The 27,506-nt window shown below is 33.4% G+C and overlaps 1 protein-coding gene across 3 annotated transcripts in view; it reads right to left on the reverse strand.

The window, feature by feature from the left end:
• Nucleotides 1-27,506, reverse strand: part of ATAD2 (ATPase family AAA domain containing 2) — a 56,795-nt gene that overhangs the window by 17,884 nt on the left and 11,405 nt on the right. For all 3 annotated transcript variants that reach the window (XM_079103072.1, XM_079103071.1, XM_079103073.1), the window contains exons 2-16: nt 26,930-27,078; nt 22,125-22,174; nt 20,956-21,121; nt 20,612-20,714; nt 20,056-20,143; nt 19,072-19,239; nt 18,428-18,545; nt 13,117-13,224; nt 10,138-10,246; nt 8,723-8,838; nt 7,676-7,850; nt 6,724-6,812; nt 2,011-2,170; nt 1,016-1,106; nt 13-327 (exon numbers count right to left, since the gene is read on the reverse strand). In XM_079103072.1, the coding sequence (XP_078959198.1) occupies nt 13-327; nt 1,016-1,106; nt 2,011-2,170; nt 6,724-6,812; nt 7,676-7,850; nt 8,723-8,838; nt 10,138-10,246; nt 13,117-13,224; nt 18,428-18,545; nt 19,072-19,239; nt 20,056-20,143; nt 20,612-20,714; nt 20,956-21,121; nt 22,125-22,174; nt 26,930-27,078 (2,005 nt within the window). The remainder of the gene's footprint in view (nt 1-12; nt 328-1,015; nt 1,107-2,010; nt 2,171-6,723; nt 6,813-7,675; nt 7,851-8,722; nt 8,839-10,137; nt 10,247-13,116; nt 13,225-18,427; nt 18,546-19,071; nt 19,240-20,055; nt 20,144-20,611; nt 20,715-20,955; nt 21,122-22,124; nt 22,175-26,929; nt 27,079-27,506) is intronic.

Genomic DNA, 27,506 nt, shown 5'->3' on the forward strand with positions numbered 1-27,506 from the left:
CAAGTTCTATACCTGAGTCTAATGCTTTATTTGTTCTCATGTCCACATGTGGAAATACTCTCTGTAGGGCTTCTAAGATCTTTTGAACAGTACTTTGCAGGAGTGGTTTCACAATGGCAGACAGTGCCTGCCCAGGTGATGTCACAGCTCTTTGGGAGGCTGGTATCATCTTTTGCATAGCTACCTCAAAATCCTTAGCTGAGATATTAATGGAAGAGAGATCCAACTGCAGCTTCTCACTAGTAGTATAAATCTGTGGGTAGCGTCGCCGTAGAGCACATAAAGCAGCTTCAGCACATACTGACTTAATATCTGCACCACAATATCCTATTCAAAGCAACCAGGAAAAAATAAACAAATAAGCAAGAAAGCAAACAAACCCAAAACTCTATTAGCATGGTCATGGTTAAAAGAAAATTAAAAATCAGCCTAGACATATAGCAGTAAAATATTTAGGAGTAACAAGACTAACATGTTTGTAATAACCATCAACAAATCAATCAACTTCTGAATGAAATACGAATGCCCTTAAGTACAACTAAGAGTTAAGAGCAAGAATCTTAAAATCAGACTAGGTTCAAATTCTAGTTTGTCATTTACTAGCTGTGTGATCTTTGAAGAATCATGGTCCGCAAATACTTTTCATATTTAAAATACAGATAATACTTTTTTAATTCATAGGATTAATGTAAAAAATTACATGAAACTATATATACATATAAAATATATCCACATACATATATATGTATCTAAATATAAAGTTCAACAGAATGACTAGAAAATGTAAATGGTCAGTAAAGGGCAGCTACTATTGTCAAATTGCTCTCAAACTTCCCCAAGGTCCATTTATCAAGTATCATTCAGGACGTTAGTGATGAAAACATGCCACAAATAAGAGATGAGGAATAAATACAATTTTGTTTTTTAAAATATAACTTTGCAAGACCACAACTTGTTCTATCCATTTAAGGAATGTAACATTTTTTTTTTTTTAACTGCTTAAAACAATGTTTACCAACACAGTTTTCTGCTAATTCTTCTAGAAATATGTCCAGTGGTTTGGGATTCCAATCCCTTGTGTGAATTTTTAGAATCTCTTTTCGAGCCTATGAATAAAAACAATTTAATTATTAACAAATATAATAATAAAGTGCTATTAGGTTAAAATCATTTCAATTTATCAAGAATTTTAAAGCAATCACTACTTGGCATAAACAGAAATATGAAACAGTGAAAATAAGAAGATGCATTTGTAAGAGTTTAAGGAAATTGGTTTCTTTGTTAAACAGATCTCCATATATAGTGCCCAAGTCATAGTCATCATAAATGTAAATGAGAGAAATTAAGTACTGAAGTATTGTTCACTCTAGTACATATTAAGAACTGTCTTTGAGAGTACTGACGGCTCTACCCATATTTTCTTACGTGGTCTCAAAAGCTTTCAGTGGCTTTAAAATAACTGGTTAGGATTATAATTATATGATAGTGTTCAGGAAAAAGTCAAGGTTAATGAATTAACTAAAGACAATTGCTCATTAAGCTACTGAAACAAAACAACACCTAAAGGTGATGCTAAATTTAAAGAAATTTAAGAATAATTTTGGGGGAGGGGGGCAAGTTATACTTAAAAGAATAAAAAATTATTCCCATGTGAGTTCTTTTAAAATATCATTTGAAGCTGGGTGCAGTGGCACACGCCTGGAATCCTAGAAGGTCAGGAGGCTGAAGCAGGAGGCTCTCGAGTTCAAAGCCAGCCTCAGCAAAAGCAAGGTGCTAATAAGCAACTCAGTGATTCCCTGTCTCTAAACAAATATAAAGTAGGGCTGGGAATGTGCCCCAGAGTTCAATTCCCAATACCAAAAAAAAAAAAAAAAAAAAAAAAAAAAAAAAAAAAAAGATAGTATCATGCATGATATGAAACTCAGGAACCTTCATGTTTTTACTCTATCAAAACCTGTCAACAGTAAAAGCAACATATTGTGTCAAAATCTGAATGACTTAAATTCTTACTTCTTTATCGGGTAGGCTAAAAAGGAATTCTCTGTCAAAGCGACCAGGTCTTCGTAAAGCTGGGTCTATGGAGTCTAGTCTGTTAGTAGCACCAATGACCACAATTTCTCCTCTGCTGTCCAAACCATCCATAAGAGCTAGCAGAGTGGAAACAATTGAACTAAATTTAAAAATAAGAGAGAAGGTATCAATACCATGAACACACAATATATCATTCAGTAATATTTCTTCTCTTGGTAAGACTTAATACACTGAATATTAACAAATTTTCTCAGGGCACCTAGTTACTTTTAATGGATATGGATAAAAAAAATCTGTAAAACATAAAAAATGTCACAAAGAAACTGAAATTAATAGAAAACAGATGGTCTCTGGAGCACAACAAATGGATCCTTGAAGTCATTTCATGAAGTCTAAACAAAGGAACTTGAGAGTACTAGTTGTTCCATGTAGGACCAATATTATCCAAAAATTATAAAATGTCCCATTATATATATAACATATATATATAAATAAAACATGCATATATATACATATAAAATCAAAGGACACCAAAATAAAGGAGAATATACATAAAAAATAGGATGTTAATACAATGATCTCCATGTCTTCATGTCCCAGCATCAACAAAACCACCAGTATTCCTTTCTTATATCCACCTAACAGCTTTTAAAAAGAAAAATATCTGCCAGCTGCATGCCTATAATTCCAGCAACTCAGGAGGCTGAGAAAAGAGGATCCCAAGTTCGAGGACAGACTGGATAAGTCTCAAAATAAAATATAAGAATGATTGGGAATGCAGCTCAGTAGTACAGCCCATTGAGAGTTTGATCCCCAGTGTCGCATAAAACAACTAAAACAAAAAATTACCAAGAGTTAAAAACTTAAAACACTCCACAATATCATTACCCTAAAATTAAATGATAATAATTCTTTAGTATCATCTAATATTTAAATTTTCCCAATCTTACATTTAATTCTCTCTTCTTGTGGTGCCAGGGATAGAATCCAGGGCCTGGTGAATGTTAGGAAAGCACTCTACCACTGAGGTACCTCAGGCCCTCTAAGTATCTTCTGTTTGATTTGTTCAACACAGGATCTACATCCATTTCACCATTAGACCTTCGAATCCTAACAGTTTCCATTATACCCCCCACTTTTTTCCCCTCTAAGACATTTAGTTGTTGAAGACAATGGGTCATTTATCTTGCAGAATTTCCTTTCCAAATTCTAGACTAGCCTAATTGCTTTCTGATGAGGTCATTTAACTTGTCCCTTTGATTTTCATATTTTTTGTAAACTGTATAGTTACATTTGGAAGATTAACAGATTGAGGTTAAACTATTTGTGAGAACATATTTCATAGGAAGATTCCATGTGATTCCTATCAAATTGCCGTAGGAGGCACATGCTACCAGTTTCCCATTTATGATCAATTGGTAGTGAATTTGGGATTAGATAAACTGTTAATAGCTTCCTCTATCCAACATAAATTTCCCTATTGACTTTTTTTTTTACTTTATTCTGTTAGCAGTCAATAATTATTATTTAGATCAAGACTGCTCAACTTTAGCACTACTGACATTTTGGGTCACAAAATTATTAGTTATGGAGAGCTGCTCTGTACAATGTAAGATTTTTAACAGTGTCTTTGGTCTTCAACCACTAGATGCTAGTAATCAACCCCAACCAAGACAATAAAAAATGTCTCCAGACATTTGTTCCCTAGGACAGGGAAGAAAAAAATCAACCTAGCTAAAACCACAGGTCTGAATCCACTATTTTATAATAATGTTCACTCTATCAATTTTCAGAGGAACAAGTCAGTGACTCAGCAACCTCTGGGGTGATCAACTGGAATTTTAAAAAAGAAATAATCATTAAAAATTGATGCTTTTTCTGTAGTTGATGTGTTTCGATCTATTGTAGTTATTACTTCTGATACTCAAATTGTCCCATGTTTGGTAAATGGGAAATCCTACAAAATTAATTCCTATGTCATTCTTATATGATCTAAGTATTCTTTAATTGCTTCCTTGGTTTTAGGCATTACAAAATGTTCAGGCTTGTCTTGGTTATTTCCTGGTTCAGCGCTGTAATCTGCCACTTCTCTTGAGTACTAGTATTTAGAGATACTTAATTGATACTGGACTATGATTGCTTCTAGGCCTCTTCAGTGTCCAGAGTTGAGTTATTTTTTTACCTTATTAAGAAAGTCTATCTTGGGGCTGTGGTTGTACCTCAGTGGTACAGTGCTTGCCCAGTATGCACGAGGCAAAGGGTTCAATCCTCAGCACCACATAAAATAAACAAAGGTACTGGGTCCAACTACAACTAAAAATATTGAACAAAAATTCATCTTATGCCTGGCATGATGTGCATACCTCTAGCTAACCCTAGCTACCATGGAAGCTAAGACAATAGGATTGCAGTTAAAGGCCAGCCTGGGCAACTTAGGAAGACGCTGTCTCAAAATTTTAAAAAAGCAGTGATGGGGTGGGGCAGGGCGGCGGATGCAGTTCAGTGGTAGAGCACTTATCTAGCATGCAAGAGGCCCTGGATTCAAACCCCACTATCGGGGGGGAAAAAGTTGTTTTGAGTTCATTTTGAATTCAAATGAAAATTTTAGGGTTTTAACTTCCTTATTTTGTATGATATCTTCTCTCTTAGGCTGATACTCTTACTTTCTAATGATACATAATTACTAAGTTGAGTTACTCTACAAAATCATTACTAAGATATAGGATACAATTTAATTATCTTTAATGTATTAAATTCTAAAAGCTAAATTTAACAAAATGTTTACTGTCAGATTTTAAGTCTTTAGTCAAAAAAAACTTGCATACTAAATTTTTCTTTTAAATTTTTAATTTATTTGTTCTTTTTAGATATACAGGATAGTAGAGTGTATTTTGACATATTATACATACATGGAGTATAACTTATCCTAATTAGGATCCCATTCTTGTGGTTGTACATGATGTGGAGTTTCACTGGTCATGTATTCATATACGAACACAAGAAAGTTATGTCTGATTCATTCTTCTGTCTTTTCTATTCCCATCCCCCCTTCCTTCCCTTCGTTCCCCTTTATGTAATCCAGTAAACTTCTATTCTTCTCTCCACCCCTTATTGTGTGTTAGCATCCACCTAACAGAGAGAACATTTGGCCTTTGGTTTTTGGGTCTGGCTTATTTCCATTAGGATGACAGTTTCCAGTTCCATCCATATGGATGCCATAGCTAAATTTCTCTTAAAATTAGAAATTTTCTCTTAAAAGCAAGTTTTGGAGCTGGGGGTGTAGCTCAGTGGTAGACTACTTGCCTAGCATATGTGAGGCACAGAGTTTGATTCTAAGTAAATAAAATAAAATAAAATAAAATAAAATAAAGGTCCACTGACAACTTAAAAAAAAGGGCATATTTTTGCTTGTTAAAATTCCTCTAATTTCTTTAGAATTATCCCAAAATACAGTATATAATCAATTTACTTGATTGTAAAGTGATGGCAGCATTTTAAAATGTTTCTATTAACACAATGTAGATAGTACAGTTGATAATGAAATGTGTCATGTATAAAATGGTTTATTGATTACTAATAGGACATGAATAGATAAAACTTTATTCTACCTCCCTCCCCCAGTACTTGGGGTTTAATCCAGAGGCTATGCCACTGAGCTACATCCTAGTGTCCCCTCCCCCTTTTAAATTTTGAGACGGTGTCACTCTGCCCACGCTGTCCTTGAACTTGCAATCCTCCTGCCTTAGTCTCCCAAATAGCTGGGATTACCGATACGCACAACTGACTGAACTCAGCAGGTAACTATTTTTACCGTAGTACTTGACATTTCTATCTACTCAGCAATTAAATGAAATTGTCTATCATCAAGTAAATATAAGGCCATCAGAATACAATACATATTTTAGATGTTAGGAAAGTCAAAACTTACCTATCAATCACATTACTAAGTCTTGTTCATCTTCTATATTACCTATGTAAAATACTGGCATATATGAAGGTATGTCAATATATTCTTTAGGGTAAATAAGCATGAGGTCATTTGAAAAGAAGCTCTGAAAAACTAAAGATGAATTGGGAGTATAAGTAATTTAGATTCAAGGTGGGGAAGTGGCTCTAGGAAAAGTGTTCATTTAGATAGCACCTAATCATGGGGGAAAGGTTCAGTTTTCTTTTCTTTAAAATGATGTATCAGAATCTTGAACAAGTAATAATACCCTGAGACATATTTTGTTTGGCCCAGGCAATGTTTTAAAAGCATCTGAATTAGTTGGCAACATTTTAAGATGTTTAAAAATTTTAATGTAAAATTAAAGAAAGAAAATCTATTTCTCAAATCTCAAATTCTGCAGACCAATTAGGTTGTAGCTAAAGATAACTGGTTATGCTCTTGTGCTCAACATTCAACCACATTTCCCAACATAGCCCTAATCTTACACTGGCTAGCCTCACTCACTTCATGTGCCTTACATGAGTTAAATATTCTGTAGTTATGTTTTTTGCACTATAATTAGAACGCTCTGACACTCAGAACAGGTTTATTTTCTTTGTACTATGTATTAGGGTTTTATTACCAAAAAGGGAAACTATTGGTCTGTAAAATTCCTTATCATTTAAATTTTTTCTCTCTCATATAACATCGAAACAACTCAGAATATAATAAGAAAGGCAGAAACATCATCAAGAAACTTTTACCTGTGAATTTGATCTTGCCTACTTGATCGTACGGGAGCCAGACCATCAATCTCATCAAAGAAAATAATTGATGGACGCATCTGATAAGCCTAAAAATAGGTCCGGTGGTCACATGTGATCATAAAAAGCCTCAAATATGTAGATTTAATATAAAGCATTTTAATTCATTATATTCAAATTTGTTTATCAGAATTTATACTTATTTCTAATTTATAAATCTAAAGGCAATTTCTAAGGACTATGCTGTTTTAAGAAAGACTAAATTATAATAACATACAGGTTAATTTTATTTGCATTTTGAACTGGAAACACTTAAAATATGTACACCACTGGTTATACACCTTAGATTTCAAAAAGTTGTAGTTACTGAAACACACAAAAATATCTATTAAAGACTAATTATTGAGGTAGAGTAGAGGACAGTGACAGTCTTCCTCCATGTCAGAAGGAAAAACAGAATAGAAAAACATTATTTGGTAAGATGGCACCATTTAAAAAATCTACTTCAATAAAGATAAAGAACCTCAGACACGTTAAAAAAAAAAAGATTTAGAAACACTTGCAGCCATATCCCAGAGGAGAAATTATTATTTCACAATGTGCTTTCAATACACTAGGAAGTATGAAACTGAAAGTCACTCTAGGGCAGAACTGTCTTCACATCCATACTGATGCATAACTCACTACTACTGTCTCTCTAAATATGACATTATTGCTCTCACTAGGTGTGAGACCTACAACTCCAAAAGAACTTAGATCCAATTATTCCTTTCACCTGCTAAACTATTAATTACAGGTCAGTGTTATCTTAACATATAAAAGAAAATAATATAGAAAGATTATACATTGGGTGTAATTCTTCAGAGTGATTAAACAAAAGATTTATCTAATCCTTAAACTTACATTTGCATAATTATAGAACTGTCTCTATAGTCAAATTTCAATATCATACCTGATCAAATAGCAATCGTAGCTGTCTTTCAGATTCCCCTACCCATTTGCTCAGACAATCAGCACCTTTCCTCATGAAAAAAGCTACTCTTTTATCCCCTTGACTGCATTCATTGGCAAGTGCTCTAGCAACCAGAGTTTTTCCAGTTCCAGGTGGACCATAAAACAAACAACCTCTGTAAAATAATGTTAAACATTTAATTACGACATTAAAAAGTAGACTATTGAAACAATAATTAGGAACAAAGTTCATGAATCCACAATTAGTGAATAAAAAGGTATAAAACAAATGTAATATAGTTTCATTCCACAAAGCACAACTTAAAACCTGGAAGTTATTACTGATTTATAAAAATACATATACACACTGAAAATAAAACCCTTTATTTGAAACATTTATTTTATTCATTCATCATGCTCATCCTATTACCCTACCTTTACATTCAATCATACAATTTGAGTGTATGTTCAAATATGTTTTAAGGAAGGAGAAATGTAAAGAAAATTTGAATAGTTTGTTGTTTTTGAATTCACTAAATTACTTCACCAGGCACTTCCAAAATACCCTGTAAGAAGTCACTATTATTAATACTTTTTAAAGTCTTTTTTTTGAGGGAGTATTGGGGACTGAAGCCAGGGGTGCATTACATCCCCAGGCCTTTTTGTTTTGAGACAGTTGCTGAGGGTGGCATTGAACAAGTGATCTTCCTGCTTCAGCCTCCTGAGTCTCTGGAATTAGAGGTGTGTGTCACTGCACCCAGCTTTTAATTACTTAAACTATAAAATTTACTTTAAAATGCACCAATGTTTAACTGATTGACTTATGGCACATTATTTTATAAGGAAAAGAAAAAAAAACTTATACATCAAAGTTTCCGTACTTGGTGATTCAGGGAAAAAAGATATCTAAAGAAAAAAAAAAAAAAAAAAAAAAAAAAATCAGGAATCAGTGTTTAAAAATGAGTTAACTGGTAAAGATGTAAAAATTAAACGAAGCAATAATAGCATTTAACAGATTATGGCTAAAAGCAAAACATAATTAAACTACCTTGGGGGTTGAATTTTGAATTTTTCAAAGACTTCTGGATAAAGTAATGGAAACACCACCATCTCCTTTAGAGCTGCAATATGTTTGGACAGGCCACCAACACTATCAAATCGTACCTGGTAGAAGAGAAAAGTGACAATTTTAGACTTAAGAGTCAAAATTAAAATGTGACCCCTAATACCCCTGCTTCTAAACTATATTTACCTGAACACAGTCAACTGAGTAACAGTATCTTGTGACTCAAAGATTAAAAAAAAAAAAAAAGTATATAAAGATTAAAGTTTCTAAATGTTCAACATCTATTGTAATAAGAGAAATGCAAATCAAAACTACCCTAAGATTCCATCTCACCCCAATTAGAATGGTGATTATCAAGAACACAAGCAACAATAGGTGTTGGTGAGGATGTGGGGAAAAAGGTACACTCATACATTGCTGGTGGGATTGCAAATTAGTGCAGTCACTCTGGAAAGCAGTATGGAGATTCCTCAGAAAGCTTGGAATGGAACCACCATTTGACCCAGCTATCCCATTCCTTGGCCTGTACCCAAAGGACTTAAAATCAGCATGCTACAGAGATACAGCCACATCAATGTTCATTGCTGCTCAATTCACCATAGCCAGATTGTGGTACCAACCTAGATGTCCTTCAATTGATAAATGGATAAAGAAACTGGCATATATATATATACAATGGAATATTACTCCACCATAAAGAATGATAAAATTATGGCATTTGCAGGCAAATGGATGAAATTGGAGAATATCATGCTAAGTGAGATAAGCCAATCTCAAAAAACCAAAGGACGAATGATCTCACTGATAAGCGGATGACGACATATAATGGGGGGTGGGAGGGGTTAGCGTTAGGGTTAGGGTTATGTTTAGGCTTAGGGTTAAGGAGGGGGGCAAGAATGGAGGAAGGAAGGACTGTATAGAGGGAAAAGAGGGGTAGGGGGGAAGGAAAAAAAAATAACAGAATGAATCAAACAACATTACCCTATGTAAATTTATGATTACACAAATGGTATGCCTTGACTCCATGTAAAAACAGAGAAACAACATGTATCCCATTTGTTTACAATTAAAAAAAAAAAATTAAAGTTTCTGATGAAAAAAGAAACTAATGATTTTTTTCCTTAACTTTAACTAATGTACAGTACTGGGGCATAGTTGCATGCCTATAATCCCAACTACTCAAGAGACAGGTAAAAGCATCACAAGTTTGAGGTCAGCCTAAGCAACTCAGCGAGACCCTGTCTATGGGTAAAAAAAAAAATGGGGGCTGGAGATGTAGAATGCTTGCCTAGCATGTGTGAGAACCTTGGTTCAATCCCTAGCACTACAAACAAAATGAGAACACTAAAGAACATTACAGTTCAAGGCGAATATATATTTCAAAATACAGTACTCACTGAAGAATCTAGTTGCATTGGATCTACATCAGCAAGGCTAGCTCCAATTTTCATTCGATCTTTATAAATTCCCCTTAATTCATCTTTCCGAAAATTTAGTGGGAGGCACCTGTGAAAAGAGATTTTTTAAAGCACAAACCTATTAATTCTCTTCTCCCCAAATTCCATGTTAGATTATTATCATTTTTCTTAATAATCAAAAAAAAAAAAAAATTTGCTAGGCACAGCAACCTACACCTGTAATCATAGCAATTCAGGGGACTGAGGCAGGAGGATTGCAAGTCTGAGGTTAGCCACAGCAATTTAGTGAGATCCTGTCTCAAAAAGTAAAAAATAAAAAGGGCTGAGGATGTGGCTCAGTGGTAGAGTACCATACTAAAAAAAAAGAAGAAAAAAAAAATTTCAAGTGGAACAATCTGCAGATTTAAGTATTTCAATTTCCTCATTTTCTTTAAACACATGGAACTTAAGTCAGAAACATTTATATACAAAGTTTTATTACTGAAGAAGATATATGACCAAATGAAAAACCTAAGTTATCAAGAGGTCATAGCACCATAAAGTAATTCACGGTGGAGAATTTGGACAGTAACAATGTACATTTCAATGGCTGGATCTAAAATACAGGGTATTTACTATTTGCCAGATACTGTTTTAGGTGCTTTACATTAAATCCTTGCATTAAATCCTTTACATTAAATCTAATGAGGTAGGTTATTATTTCCCCCCATTTTAGAAGAAACGGAGGCATAGAAAGGATAGTTAAATTGCCCAAGGTCACCCAACTAGTAAGTAGTAGGACCAGGAATGAAATGAAAGCAGTCTGTATCTACAGACTTATAATAACTCTGCTATGGTAAAATAGCTCTCAGCAAAATATTCATAGTCCACCAGCACTTGGATTCATATCAAGCCTCTCAAGCAAGAGTATCATGAGTTTTCTAGAAGAACCTGATCATTTTATACATTGAAAATTGAAGACTGCTTATGTTAAAGGAAGATACTTACATGAGAATGCCTAAGCAAAGAAATGACTGCTGCTCCTGAACAGAGGTCAAGCACATCAGACTCACTCCAAGTGACAATTTTTGCTAGCCTCAAACTCCATAAGGAACTTATCTTTAATTCATTTTTAAATGACACATAATGATTACATGTTCATGTGGTACAGTGTGATGTTTTGATACGAGTATACACTGTATAATGTTCAAATCGGGATATTCAGAAAATTCATCACCTCATGCATGTATCATTTATTTGTGGTAAGAACATTCAAAATCCTCTTTTCTAGCTCTTTTGAAATATTCAATATAATATTAACTACAGTCAAGAGATCTGTATAAGAGAACAATGTCATAAGGAATTTACACTGAAATCTAAGATGAACCAATTTTCAACTGTAGCTTTTTAAAGGGTATTTCTTTTCATTTTTAATTGGTACATATTAATTATATAGAATAGTGAATTTCATATTTTGGCATATTTGTACATGCATATAACATGACTGATTTCACTCCCTAACAACTCCCTTTACCCTCCCTCATTCCCTTCCTCTATAATAATGGTATCCTTTCCATATTCATGAGGTCCTCCACCTGACCCCCCACTCCCCACAACTTTAAAAGAATGTTTTTTTTTTTTTTTTGTGGTTTTGGATTGAACCCAGAGGTTTAACAGCTGAGCCACATCCACCAGCTCTTTTTAATATTTTATTTGGAGACAGGGTCTCACTAAGTTGCTGAGGCTGGTTTTGAACTCATGATCCTCCTGAGCTGCTGGATCACAGGTATGTGCCATGGCGTCCAGTTAAAAGGTCAGTTTTTTGGAAAATGTGTAACGTTCCCATGAGTGAAAGCAAAGAACAACTCAAGTAATCAAGTAGTTGTTTTTGAATGATTTAACTCATTGCTGTCCAACAGATATGAAATGCAAGTCACAAAATATACTTTTAAAGTTTGTTACTCTTACTAAACAAAGGAAAAAAGTGCAAATAATTTTAGTTATATATTTTATTTATTCTAATATATCCAAAATGTCATTTCTACAATCATTTTAAGAAACTGAGATGTTATTTTTTTTATCAAGTCTTTGAAATCTAAGCATATATTTTATACAAAGACATGCAGCCTATCCCAACTTAGACAAAACACATTTCAAGTGCTCAGCCACACATGACAAGTGTCTACTGCGTTAGACATGGCAAGGTTAACATGAGAGTAGAGTAAGTTACAAAGAATAAAGAATACAAAGAATGCAGGTGCAATGGCACACACCAGTAATCCCAGCAGCTCAGGAGGCTGAGGCAGGAGGACTCCGAGTTCAAAGACAGCCTCAGTAATTTATTGAGACTCTGTCTCTAAATAAAAAATAACAGAAAATAATAATAATAAAATAAAATACAAAGAATGGTTGGTTTGTATGCCCCTTTATTATGCTCCCAATTATTTTGTTAAGTATTATTTTCTACTCTAAGTATTTATTACTAGAGTCCAAGCACTACATTCTCATTTATCCACCTACATCTGTAAAATGAGAATAATCCTTGACCTTCCAACTTCATATAATTGGTGTGAAAATCAAATAAGCTGATTAATACATGTGGAATTATACTACAGAGTTATGAAATGAATATATCTTCCAATTTTCTTTAAGAGTTTCACAATAAGAATGTGATATAAGTGAAAAATTTTTGAAAAAAAAAAATCTGAAATGGAAAAAAAGTTATTCCCTAAGTGAGTGTTCACTAAGTACCACTGTGGGCTAACTAACAGTTCAGCAAGAAATCACAACCCTCTGTTCTAACCTATTATTTGATTCAACTGTAGATGTTTCTAAGATAGTATTCTGGTTTATATACACTAACCTGTGATATAAATTTTTAATCAGTTAAGATGTACCCATACCCAAATTATTCTATGTCCTCATCACTTCTTGAAAGAAACAGCAGGCAGTTCAAAGAGTCATCAATGTGGTACTCACCTATTGATGGCTCTATTACGGCTCCTTTTTCTTCTCCTTTCGAAGTGTTGTTCATCTTCAGAAGAGGAAGATGAAGTAGAGTCACTACTGTGGATTGCATGTCTTCTCCTAAAGTAAAGAGGAAAAGTAAAATCATGTAAGGGAAGGGAGGGGGGAAAAGGCGTAGGACTTCAACATCCGAAATACCTAATAGGGCTAAGAATATAGCTCAGTAGTAGAGTACTGGCTTAGAAATACCTAATGAACCAAAAGGTTAATCATAAACTATTTGCTGAACCACTGAATTAATAAATTTTGTTGAATGAATATTTGAAGATAACTGAAGAAGGAGAAAAAATGAAAACAGACTGTGGTAGAGCTGACCATCAAATGTTCATTAAGAGATGGTTGGGCAAAGTGACTTCTTAGTCTTGATATGGTCAGTTATTCTTAAAAAGAAAGATGAGATAAAGAATATTAAATTGTAATTTGAAAAAGCATTTTTGATAATATACTATACATAATTTCCCATTAGGGAGGAAATCACCAATTTTGAAAGATCAAATAACATTGAAAAGACTTTTTTCTTCTATGTAGATAAAAGGGTATGAGGAAAAGTTTAAAATGTTGGGAGGGCTAGAGGTGTAGCTAGCTCAGTGATGAAGCACTGGCTAGCATGCAGGAGGTTCTGCATTTAATCCCTAATATTGCCAAAAACAAAAACCAAAAAGCTGTAATGAATAACATGGCCTTTTATCTATAGTGTACCATCAACTGTAAATTCAAAACTCAAATCACTTTAACAACTGTATAAACAGATGATTTGCGAAATCCACATGAGTTTTGTAGAAGAAAAAGATAAAAACACAAGAACAAGTATTTGGTAAGAACAAGTAAGATGCAAAATGCTATAAATACACAAAATATATTTTAATCACTTCTATCTTTGGACAGTTGCAAAAGACTCAGAAAAAAACAAAGAATCTAGCCAGGCACAGTTGTGCACCTCTGAAACCCCAGCAACTGGGGAGGCTCAGGCAGGAGGATCTCAAGTTCAAGGTCAGGCTGGGCAACTTAGTGAGGCCCTAAACAATTTAGGAAGACCCTGTCTCAAAATTAAAAAGAAAAAAAATTCTGGCTGCATAAACCTTTAATTATTATACTGACTTAGGGTCCAGAACCTTTTTCTTGAGTCAAGAGAACAATCACAGTAAGTATTTTCATCTATTACCTGCATACTGCAGGTCCAGAATGTTCCATTAAAAAACAAAAAAATCTGTAAGCTAGTTTTACTTAGCTCCAGAAAACATGACCTGAACTAGCACCAGGCAATTTATGGTCTCTATTTGGCCCAGTTGCTATCATTATTTATAATTCTATTACTATAGAATTAACACATTTGACTATGCAGTACTGGCTCAGACAGCTCTAGAGATGTTAATGTTACATACTACATATGTTGCATGTTGTAAACACACTCAAAAAATCTGAATTCTGAAACACAAATTGTCCCAATGGTCTTCATAAGGGTTCATGAAAACTCAGAAATAAATGAGAAAATAATTTTCCACTCATTCACATACTTAAGACGATTAAAAACTTATTTACTGACTCCGTCCTGTACCTGCTTCATGAGTTATCTCATTTAATGTTAATAATTTTAAACAAAGTACAGTTAAAAATAGCAAACCCATATAGCACTTAATATATGCCACACTATTTTAAATGCTTTTTGTGTATTAACTCTTTTAATTCTTATAATACTATGAGATAGGCGCTGTTGTCTCCATTCTACAGATCAACACAGAAGCAGAGAGAGGTTAAGTAACTTGATAAAGGTCACTAATAAGGTAGAGGTCAGGTTCTTAGTGAGTATTCTATACTGTAGAAAGACTGTTATTTCAGCCGGGTAAAGTAGCACATGCCTGTAATCCCACTGAATTGGGAAACCGAGGCAGGAGGCTCGCAAATTCAAAGTCAGCTTCAGCAAAAGTGAGGTGCCAAGCAACTCTGTGAGACCCTGAATCTAAATAAAATACAAAATAGATAGGACTGGGGTGTGGCTCAGTGGTCAAGTGCCACTGAGTTCAATCCCCATGTACCCACCCTCAAACAAAAGATCATTATTTCAATGTTAAAAATATGTGAAACACACATACCATGTCCACTTATTTTTTCCACCACTTTAAAAAAAACAAGGAAAAACTTGGCATAGACAAGTACTGGACCAACACTTTAAATCTAAACAGAGCTTCAACTTCTTTTCAGTTCTAGTTCTTTAAGAGATAAGAAGGATTTTGGAATACTCATGAAGCAACTGACTATCATGCTACCTTGTGGTTCTAAGGGACTAGATTTGTTCCAAAAACTACAGAGTAAAAAAAAAAAAAACAAAACCTTAAATTACTACAAGTTAACCCTCATAAAGAAGAGAATCCCTCTTTAAGGCAGTATTCTTAAAGTTCCACTATGACAAGTATACCTAGAGACCCTTGGAAGATCCTGCATTATGGCTGCAAGGTTTCTTTTCTTTTTTAAATTTGTTCTAGTTAGATGACAACGGAATGCACTTTGACACGTCATACATAAATGGAGTATAACTTCTCATTCTTCTAGTGCTGCAAGGTTTCTTAACCATTGTAGATACTAAGAGCCATGTTCAAATGCTGCTTTGGAGATATGCTTTGTTTTCATGCCTTAGTAGCTGAAGGAGTACCTAAGCTATAAAAGAGCTAGTATTTACAGTAAAAAGAATGAGCAAAATGACTACACATCATTAAGATTGTTAGAAGGTATGAGACTTTACAACACCCTGACAAGAAAATTTAAAAAACAAAAAAATGTAAAGGGCTACATTCAATAGCTCATGGAATGTGGAGCATTTGGAACCCTCATAAACTGCTTGTGGGAATATAAAATGGAGCAGCCACTTTGGAGAACAATCTGGCAGTTCCTTAAACATTAAATATAGTTAGCATTTGACTCAGCAATTCCACTCCAGTGGAATTATATACCCCCCCAAAGTGAAAACATGTTCATACAAAAACTTGCACATGAATGTTTACAGCAGCATTATACATGATAGCCAAAGTGAAACACATTTGTCAACTGACACAAGGATAAACAAAACATGCTATGACTATATAATGGAATCTTATTTGGCAATAAAAAATAATGAAGTATTGATACATGGTGAAACATAGTTGAACCTTGAAAAGGTTAAACCAGGTGAAAGAAACCAGTGACAAAATATTCCACTTATAAGAAATATACAAAATAAGTGAAACTGTAGAGATCAGAGACAGAAAATAATTTGTGGTTGCTTAGGGCTGGGGGAATAGAGACTGGAGGGTGATCATTAAAGAATCTAGGGCTCTTTTGGAGGTGATGAAAAATTTTAAAACAGACTGGTGATAGATGCACAACTCAAACATACAGCACACTGTATAATATATAAATTAATTTCAATAAATCTATTACCACACACACAAAAATAAGTTTAAAGAGGTTATTAAAACCACTAAGAAAGTCAACAAGTCAACTCATGTGACTCAAGACAGCTTAACTCTCTTAAGTTCATGCTGACATTTAATTTAAATGTGTCAGACTCCTCCATTATTCTATGAGAGCCAAGGGCAGGAATTCTGCCTTAGTCATTAAAAAAAAAAAAAAAAAAAAAAAAAAAAAAATTAGTTATTTAGTTGTAGATGGACACAATACCTTTATTTATTTTTATGTGGTGCTGAGGACAGAACCCAGTGCCTCACATGTGTGAGGCAAGTATTCCACCACTGAGCTACAACCCCAGCCCTGCCTTAGTTATTTTTATATCTGTTCTGCTTGGCACCTGGTAGTACTCAAACATTCATTAAACAACTGGAGGGGAAGAAAATTCCTATAACAAGGAACTACTCAAGAACATGAAATGTTTTTCACAGGCAAAGACTAAACCTCAGGTACCAAATGGATTAACAACAACAAAAAACAAAACAAAACAAAACTTTCTGCAAGATACATTATAGGTGTTAACTGTAGAGATAGTATATCAACAAATGTTACTTTCAGAAGCCATCCAAAATGTGAGAAGAAATTGAATCTCAATTCAATTCTTTTGCTGGATCAAATAAAGGCCTGCCCCTTGAGTTAGGTGATTAAGATGACTACCCTAACCTGGAAGCTTGGTGGTAGTGGGAATTCCAGGAAGCACAATACTTTCTTTTTTTCTAATGATCATTACATTTCACTACTAAAACAAGAGGTCTGTTACAATATTCTCAGGGTCCATCAGAAATACCAACAATGAAGCCTCCCTTTCAAGTATAATTATCTTAAGAAACCCTGACAGGCTGAGTTTGCCTTCCTGATCCTCCGTCCTTCTGAGCCCTAGTTAGGCAAAAGGGATGATGGAAAAAGAAGCCTAGAAATGTAAAATACATGCTTGTGATCCTGACAATAAAATGAAATGACTCAGACACAAGTTAATTTCTTATTTTTCCTAAAAGATGAATCTTCAGTGCTTACTAAGGTAATATCTTCCATGACCAAAACATGGTCAGACAATTTCCTTTACTCAGACTTGCCAGAATTGTTCAAATACTTGAAATCTACAAAGATTAAGGTCTTACTTGAGAGACTTAATGACATTAAGGAAAAAGTACCATTTTTAGACCAACTTTTTCCCCCTGCCTTTTTAGTCTTCTCTCTCACTGATGTACCACCATAATGCTACTATAACCCTGATTGTTCCAATGCATCAGGAAAACTCATTACTTAGAAGAATGAGGAATTAGCACAAATTACCTCTTTGGACTTAAATATGATAGATTAGCAATACTTATTGAAATGCAGAAGAAAAAGAAATGGACAAATAATTTTAATAATCAAAGAAAATAAATGTTTCCTAAAATGCAAGGGAAACAAAATACATCCAGAAAAAGATCATAGAAGTCTAGAAGTTATATAACTAAGAACATTTTCATGGTGTGAAAATATATCTGTGATAGTATGTGAAGACTAAACCTATCCTCTAAATGTGAAGATTAAATAAAACAATCTGCATAAAATGCTTAACACAGCTGGGAATATAATGGTAACTTCTTTTTCAAGTACAGAACAGTGGTATAAACTACCTTACCAAGGTGACCATTAACACTTCCCATTAGTGGAAGCAAAAGCAAAAACTAGTCAGTGGTACTAGGAAGTAGAGTGCTAAAGAGTACTATTCCAAATATACAGTTCTAGAATTCTGTTCTAATACACTCAATCCAAAGACTCTAGAATCCTGCCCTAACAATTACATTATCATTTATTGTTGATTATTTTAGAACCATACCTGTTCATTCGTTTACAGTAAGGACTTCTTGGCCCTGCAGAAGATAATCTATATCTTGGTCTTGCAGGAGAAGCTGGGCCACTATAAAATATATTGGGCTTTCTCTGGTGACGAGGTTCTGGGGGAAGATAAAATAGAAATAAAAATTTTTCAAAAATATATATGCATATATACATAAAATATAAATGAAGATAACTCTGCTCTTCATTAAAATACTTACAAAGGTACTGTTTTCCATGGAAGTACTAACCAATACACTACTATAGAATATATGTCTTATGTCTGCAGGATTGCTGCTGAAATATGCATAAGCACAGACACTAACCGACCAAAACAAATGGCCACAAACAGCCATTGTTATGCAAATGCATAACAGGTAATCATCAGCACTGTACATGGATGTTTACAAGTACTGAGGTGCAATGTTAACATAAATCAAAAGCAGTTCTATCTATATAAACCGTTAAATCAAGAAGAAAGCTATGAACCTAAAAGACACGAAATTTCAAAATAGCTCAATTTAACACAATAGTTATGAATATTTAGCGAAATGAAAATATGGAAAACAAAAACAAAGAAAGGACAGTAAGGAAAAAGCTAATACAAATCACATCTCCTGCAAAGTATCTAAGAATGACACTTACTTTCCAATGGAGCCTGGTAGTAAACAGTTGCTTTTCTCTGTCTAAGATAATATCGTTTCTGATTATCTTCTTCTCCATCTTCTTCGTCTTCATCATCATCTTCTTCTTCATCATCTTCATCTTCACCATCATCATCATCTTCTTGGTCTTCACCCTCTTCAGATGATTCTATAATTAAGAAACACTTCCAGAAGGATACTCACCAATGTTAGAGTTTTAACAGGGAGTTGGAAAGAAAAGACTCTCCCTTTAAAAAATTATCTACACCAAGACTGTTCAGAGAAAGAACTTGTAATTCTTTTGCAACATTAAAGATTTCTTTTAATGAAGTAAAAACTTATAGAACTAAAAAACATCAGAGGAAGGGGAAAAAAAAAGTAAAAAGTTTGAAGGTTACTACTAATAAGCAGCAAATTAAAGTTTACAATGTTCTTGCAAATTTTATTAACATAGGCAATTATACTTAAGCTTCCAAGTTAATTTAGCATAATGATAAGTTTTAATATCACCTTCCTTACTTTTGCCTTTAAAACTTAAATGTGACTATCTAGCCCTCCTGGCTGTCACTGAATTACATGTAGCACAATTCAAATAATCTACTTATGATAATGATAAAACATCCCCAGCAAAATTTTAAATGCATTTCAGAAAACTGGTTTGCACTCAGTAAAAAAAACAGTATGCTACTAAATTCTAAATGGAGTAGCAAAACTTAAACTTTTATCACCTTTAAATTAAAATGTGTTGTCTATAAATAAATTATGCAAGCAAACCAACATTTCTGTCTTAGAATTACTGCTTTCAATTATTTTCTGAAACAAAACATACTATCCTTTTAAGTTCTCCCTTATCCCCACTTCTTTTAAGTTACAACCAATTTTATGACCCTCAGGAACTACCATAAATGTCAGCTGGATAAAAGGGCTATTTCCTATTAAATAAAAAGTACTCAAATTCAAACCCAGAAAACAAAAAAAAACTAACCCACACTGCCTTCTTGATTATCAGTTGTTTCTTCATCAGTTCTTTGAATACCTTTTTGTTTTCCTCTGGTGTACATATTAAGATTGCCCTGCAAAAGATTAAATAAGTCATTAATATTGAATATATGTTTATAAAAAATTCATCAAGACTCTCCAATCTTCCTTTCTTTTTGGTAATGGGGATTAAACCCAGGGGTGCTCCACCACTGAGCTACAATCACAATCATTTTTCCTTTTTTTTTTTTTTTTTTTTTAAATTTTGAGACAGTGTCTCACTAAGTTGCTTAGGGTCTAAGGTGCTGAGGATGGCCTCAAACTTGTGATCCTCTTGTCTCAGTCTCCTGAGTCACTAGGATTACAGGCATGTGCCACTGTATTTGGCATCCAGTCTTTCTTAAAATGAAGAAGATATTTAGAGCTGTAAACTCTTAGACTTCTAACCATAAGTAACTGATCAAACAAGTTGTAGAAAAATTATTAATAATTTAACCATAAATGGATTACGCACTATATTAAAAAATTAGATTAAATCACCCCCTTAAGGAAAGAATGTTTACTTTTTCTGTCTCATTAAACACTCCCAAGTCTTCAAGTTCTCTCATTCGCTGTCTACGCATCTTCTTCATGTCATCCATTTTTTGAAGTACAGCTTCAGCAGTGCTTTAAAAAATTTAATAAATACATTTCAATAAAAAACACCGATTTGTGTAAAAAATTTTCAAAATTCTGAGAAGTTAAATACATATAGAGTTATTACAAAGGTTTCTAACACCCACTCTCCTTTATGCTTTACAAAAACCAAAGGTATTAAATGTTTAGGATGATCAAAAATTCATGATCCTTCTTTAATAATAAAGTTTTTGCCAGATACATCATCTTGTCCTGAGAAATTTCCACTTACTTTGTTATAAGTTTGTCAAAAAGCACCGACTGGTTTACAGTACTATAACGACTTCTAATCCTACAACTGCGGCGAACTTCAACATCACCATTCTCTTCATGCAAGTGTTCTGTAGTTTGAACAATGTTTCTAGTCCTCAATGACCGAGTAACTGGAATCACTTTTTCTTCATAGATACATACATAAAATAAATAGAAAGGTTTTAACTTTAAAAAAAATTGAAAATAAATCAACTGAATAGTTAAACTTTTATTTTTTTATAGCAATTTTTTTTTATTTGTTCTAATTGGTCTGAATAGCTAAACTTTCATCTGGCATATTATAGCATCTTAAACTTACCTTTCTTAAAAATACCAGAAAACAAAAGTAAAGTTAAAACACACACCAACTACGTAATCCAGTTCTTCCATTCATAAGACAAGAAAGATATGCAATACAAAGACCTGTACATGTTCAAAGCAGTTCATAATAGTCCCAAACTGGAAACAACTCAAGTCCATCAAAAAGATGAAGAGATAAATTGTGGTATATGCACATGATGCATTACTACCCAGTAAGAAAAAGCAACAACATGGGAGGGGTGATACTCAAAGTAATTATGCTGAAAGGAACCAAATAGCAAGACATGGTCATACAGTCCTATAATCCCAGTGGCTGGGTGGGCTAAGGCAGAAGGATTGCAGGTTCAAGGCCAGCCTCAGCAACCTTAGCAAGGCCCTTAGCAACTTAGTGAGACCCTGCCTCAAAATTTAAAAAAATTTTTGTAAAGGGTTAGGATGTAGCTCAGTGGTAAAGCACCTCTGGGTTTGATCCCCAGTTCCAAAACAAAACAAAAAAATTCACAAAGAAACCAAAAAAGAATACATGCTGTATGATCCCGTTTCTATACAACTAATCCATAGTGACAGAAAGCAGATTGATGGCTGCTGTGGAATTGAGGATTATAAAGAGAGGAACTGAAAGGAAGAGGTTCCTGAAAACACTTTTTGGGTAGTCATGTTACTACATTATCTTATTCAGGTGAAGGCTGTGGGCACACACTTAGGGCAAAACCTAATATACTGTATATTTTAAATTATGTACAGGTTATTATATGTACCTCAATAAGCCTGTAAATAAAATGTTAATTACATGTTTAAAAAATCTGAAATGTTATTAATATTACTTACCTTCTTTGCACTCTTCTTTTTTTTTATTAGCCTGCTGTCTGGCCAATTGCCTATATGAACAAAATATATGAAACAATTCAAAATAATTGACGTAACTATGAATTCTATATTCTATAATACTATAAGTTAAATCTGCCTGGAGAGTAACTATTCAGATATTTAAAATTCTAAAAAATAGTTTGAAAATACCTATGCTTATTTAAGTTATGGCTAAACAGTGTCTAAGAATTCTGTTTTTAAGTTCAATGATAAATGCATTAGCTTTTAAACAGAATTAATCAAATCAAAGTAACTTACTTGAAACAAGAATTAAAATCCTAAATATTTAAGTAGATGAACTATGCACTGTGCAAAAACACTACGAAGTGTTTTATATCATGGGGATATACTGGTCCCATATCCTTGAGAAATTTTAAGTATAAATAGAACTAATGTTCCTTAGTGAAGTATCAACTGCCTTCTAAGAACATCTGCTGACTACAATCTTTACACCACATCCATTATTATCATTCACATGTAGAGACAGTCCCATTGGGGAATCATTCTGCCTCAAGTCTCCTGAGTCACATCTAAAAACTGGCTGACAGAATCTACTGAATTGGAATGAACTCTTTCTAATCTCAAAAAAAAAAAAAGTAGTATTCATCCTTCATCTTATTAAAAAAATTCACGGAGCAAATGAAATACAATGTCTCATTAACCTATTTTTGGCTCAATTTTCTATAAGTGGACAGGATGTATTTGTTTATCAACCTATATATCAAACTATTTGCAAGTGGGCTGAGTTTACACGTGGAATTTTATTTCATTTAAAAAAAATTATTTTCTAGTTGTAAATGGACACAATATCTTTATTTATTTATTTATTTATTTTTATGTGGTGCTAAGGATCAAAGCCAGTGCCTCACACGTTCAAGGTAAGTGCTCTACCACTGAGCTATAGGCCCAGCCCTGTATGTGGAATTCTAAATATTATACTTTAAGATAAAATGAAACCATCTTATCCAGATGAGTCAATTCATATATTTTCATAACAATGTAAATCATCATTAATTCCTTACCTCTCTTGAACACAGGTAAGAACCAAAACCAAAATACTTTGGGACAATTCATCAAAGGTTTAGTTCATTCCTAGGCTCATGGACTTTTCTCAAGGAGCCCCTCCCTCCATATCATATAAGATGCTGGGAACACAATGATTAAAGCAGTATATTACCTTTTTTCTTGGCCTACAGGGGAAGGGAAGTGTTTTTATCCTTGAAGGTGTTGATGAACTTTTTGTTACATTGAGAGATTTACTATTTTAGGCTTAAGAGCCATAGGATCTGTGTCACAACTACTTGACACTGTAGCATGAAAGCAGTCATAGATAAGAAGAATGGGCATGGCTGTGTTCCAATGAATTATTCACAAAGTCAAGAGGCTGGACTTTGTCAACTCCTGTAATCTGACAAAAGCCATGAATCACTGGACTCTAGTTAAGAACACAGGATCAAAGAAATATATAGATCCCATCTGCGTTGTACTGTTATTTAAATCTTTCTATATTTCTCTAACCATCTTGGTTCTCTGATCTTTGAGAACCAAATAGAAAACAAGTGGGAGAGAAAAGGAAGGAAGGAAGGAAGTGAATAGATAACCAGAGTATAGAATACTGGCAACAGTAAAAAGGGTAAAAAGCTGGAAAAGTACAAAAGGAGAACTCAAAAATACTGTACAGAAGCTAGGGTTGTGGCTTGACTGGCACGTGTAAGGCCTTGGGTTCGATCCTCAGCACTGCATATAAATAAATAAATAAATAAGTAAATAAATAAATAAATAAATCATTGTCAGCTGAAAAAAATTTTTAAAAAATACGGTACAGTTCATTTTATATAAGCCTTATTAAAACAAATCCTGATATTACTATCATGTAAACTAATAAACAATATTTGTAATAATGATTTTTGACTATAGGGAGATGGCAGATGAACTTTATATAGGAATTCTTCACAGAAGACATGTAAATGGACAACAAACAAAAAGCACTCAAGGTTATTTAGACATCAGGAAAATGCAAATCAGAACCCCTAGAATAGCTTAACACCAAAGACAGACTATGATTAGTGCTGGCAATGATAGAGAAATTGAAACCCTCAAACACTGCTGGCACAATTGCCTTGGAAAATAATTTGGCAGTTCCTCAAAATATTAGGATTACTATTTGACCCAGCAATCCCATTTCCAGGTATATTCTCAAAAGAATTGAAAACCTATATTTACACAAAAATTGGTATACCAATGTTTATATCATTATTCAAAATAGCCAAAAAGTGGAAATAAATTGATGCCCATCAACTGGTGAATGAATAAACAAAAATATGGCATATATCCACACAATGGAATCTTATTCAGCAACTGAAAAAATTAAATATTGATAAATACCACAAATATGAAAACACTATACCAAGTAAAAGAAGTCAGATGTAAAAGGTCATATTGTATAATCCCATTTATATAAATGACCAGAATAGTCAATCTACACAGAAAGTAGATTCATGCTTCCCAAGGGATTAGGGACAGGCAAGGGTTAGGGGAAGCTAATGGACATGAAATTTCCTTCTGGAGTGACGAAATGTTCTGAAATTAAATAGTGATAATTGCATACTATTGTCAGTATACTAAAACCAGTTTTTATACTTTACAATCATTAATTTTATGGTATGTGAATTATACCTCAATAAAACTGTTTTAAAAATAAATAGGATTCAACATATTTTAGAAGGAATCTAATTTTAAAAAGATATTCATCTTTAAATTCAGATCGAAAAGCATTTAAAACATTCCCTTAATAAATTTCCAGCATGAAGCTCAGAACTGGTTCACAAACCTGAATAATGAATGGTTTGTTTTAAAGGTAAAAACTTTTGAGAACTTCCAACATTAATAGTTTTGCATGACTCTGAAAAGCCTAACAAAAGCTTATTTTACATATATAAAACTACAAAACCAACCTCTAACATAAAATATTAACATAATATGAACTTCATGTTGATATTTCCTCTGCCAGTTTCTCCTAATTTTGGCTTATTCTGTATCATGTTTGTTATGGATGGCTGTGGATCCTGATAACTCAATTCATCCACTGCTCTAAGTGCTCCAAACTTTCACTTAAATAACATGTCATGACATCACATCAGATGGCCTTCCCTTGGAAGCAAAAGAATCATTTATGTATTAAGGTCAGACTCTTAACTCATAAATCTGAGGCATAAATCTAAGGCAGTTCTTCTTAGTGCCAAATGCACTGTAAACACAAATGCAGGGCCTAGGATTTTATGGCAATTCTCTACAACGGCACTTTCAGTGATCCAGAATGTTTACATTTTTCTAGATATTATAAAAAATAAATTAAAATTCTCAAAGAGAATTTATGGACCACTTAATCAGCCTCAAGAATAGAAGATTTCAAGACTCAGAAATACAGGGCATTATAGTATATTTTATGGATTATAAAAAGTTATAAATCCAGGCTGGGGATATAGCTCAGTTGGTAGAGTGCCAGCTTTGAATTCACAAGGCCCTGGGTTCAATCTCCAGCACCAAAAAAAAAAAAAAAAAAGTCATAATTCCCTCCCCCTATTTTATTTTACCTTTTAGGTACTCAAGATTGAACCCAGGGCACTTAACCAACCACTAAGTCACATCCCCAGTCGTTTTAAAATTATTTTTATTTTGAGACATGGTCTTGCTAAGTTGTTGAGATTATAGATGTGCATCACTATGCCAGCTCCCTCTCCCCATTTTAGTATCTCTGAAACTCAAATGTGTTTTACAATTGATGGCATGCATCTTATAAAACAATGCTGCGTGTTTCAACGGCTGATAATGTGGATTCCATGAAATACAGTAGTAAACAAACAATGAATGAAATGATGCATATTTAAAAATACATAAGGCTGATTAAATAATTGAAAAAAATAACAAAAGTTCAGAAACTCAAAAAAGCATAACCTCATTCATCTGAAAATATGCTATATAAAATAAGAAAATTCCATTTAAGAACAGGAGGATTCTAGTTTTCTAAATCATGAAGAATTATTTATAAGACCATGTAAAAACAAGCATTTCGTCAAACAAATATTAGTAATTGGGGCATTTCCCCCATTCATACTAACCCACCAAAGCATTTTTAAAAAAATGAATGTTTTAAACTAAACTTAGATTTAAATTCCCCAAACCAAACTCACTCCAGTTCCACGAACGTATTAGCCAAACTACCTAATTCACTGACAAGATTCCTCAAGATGGGATTCAAATGGGATTTATACCAACCACCTCAGGGTTTGAGAGAATTAAGATTTAAATATGTATACAGCATCTAGTCCCATCAGACTAATAAAACAACAAAAAAAACATTTTGCTTCCTTTATGAAGGCTGCTTTAGAAACACACACACGGAAATTCACAACTGATGAAAAATTTGATAGTAAGTAATCAGAAATAGAACTGTTTTCAATGAAGGCTTTGTTTAGACTAAAGCAGAACTACAAATCATGAGCAAGTTAAAATCACAAAGTTTTAAATACTTGTCAGCTTCACTCATATATCACAAATACTATTTTTGAACAAGAAAATAAAAATAAACCTGCTTGTGTATATAATTATTTTTTAGTTTATTAACATTCACTTGTGGCAATTTCATTTTAAATAAATCATGCTGGACTTCTGAAAACTGGTAGAAAATATACTTCAAAAATTAAACATAAATCTTTAATTACTACTTTAAAACTATTTTGAATTAGCAGTTAACCATTTTGTATTACCTTGTAAAATGCCTGCCATTAGCATGCTTCTCTGTTATTTCCATATTCTTATCAAAACTAGAATCCGAAGAAGTCTGGGCATTTTTTCTCAAAGACTTTAAAGTACGTGTCCGGTGGTAGGTTTCAACTTCTTTAACCGAAGACCCATCCTTCAAGAAAAATTAAGAAAGTCATTTAAGTTTTTCTTTAGGCAAAATCCCCAATTCAAACTCTGAAGAGTTTTCTCTGATTAACACTTAGTTACAACTGCTGTCAGTGTAGGATCACTTTGCATCTCAAGGAACAATAGTTGATATACAAAAATTAAAATTTCCTGATAAATATCAGCAATGTTATACTAATGTATAAACTCATGGTTTATGGTTCTATTTCATAACATGTAGTCCAGAGAGTGAAGTTCCCACCACTGCCCCATACCCCTTTCCCAGCTTTACTTAATTGCTAAATTTTATCAGGGGATTTAATTTTGTTTTGGGTGGAATAATTGGTTGTTTCACAGCTAAAGCAAGGATATTTATGCCACAAGGATTTATCTGAAAATTAGATGTGAGTTCATAAAATATTAAATGATTCATAT

Source organism: Sciurus vulgaris (genome assembly GCF_902686455.1).
Source record: "Sciurus vulgaris genome assembly, chromosome: 1".
Taxonomy (NCBI): domain Eukaryota; kingdom Metazoa; phylum Chordata; class Mammalia; order Rodentia; family Sciuridae; genus Sciurus; species Sciurus vulgaris.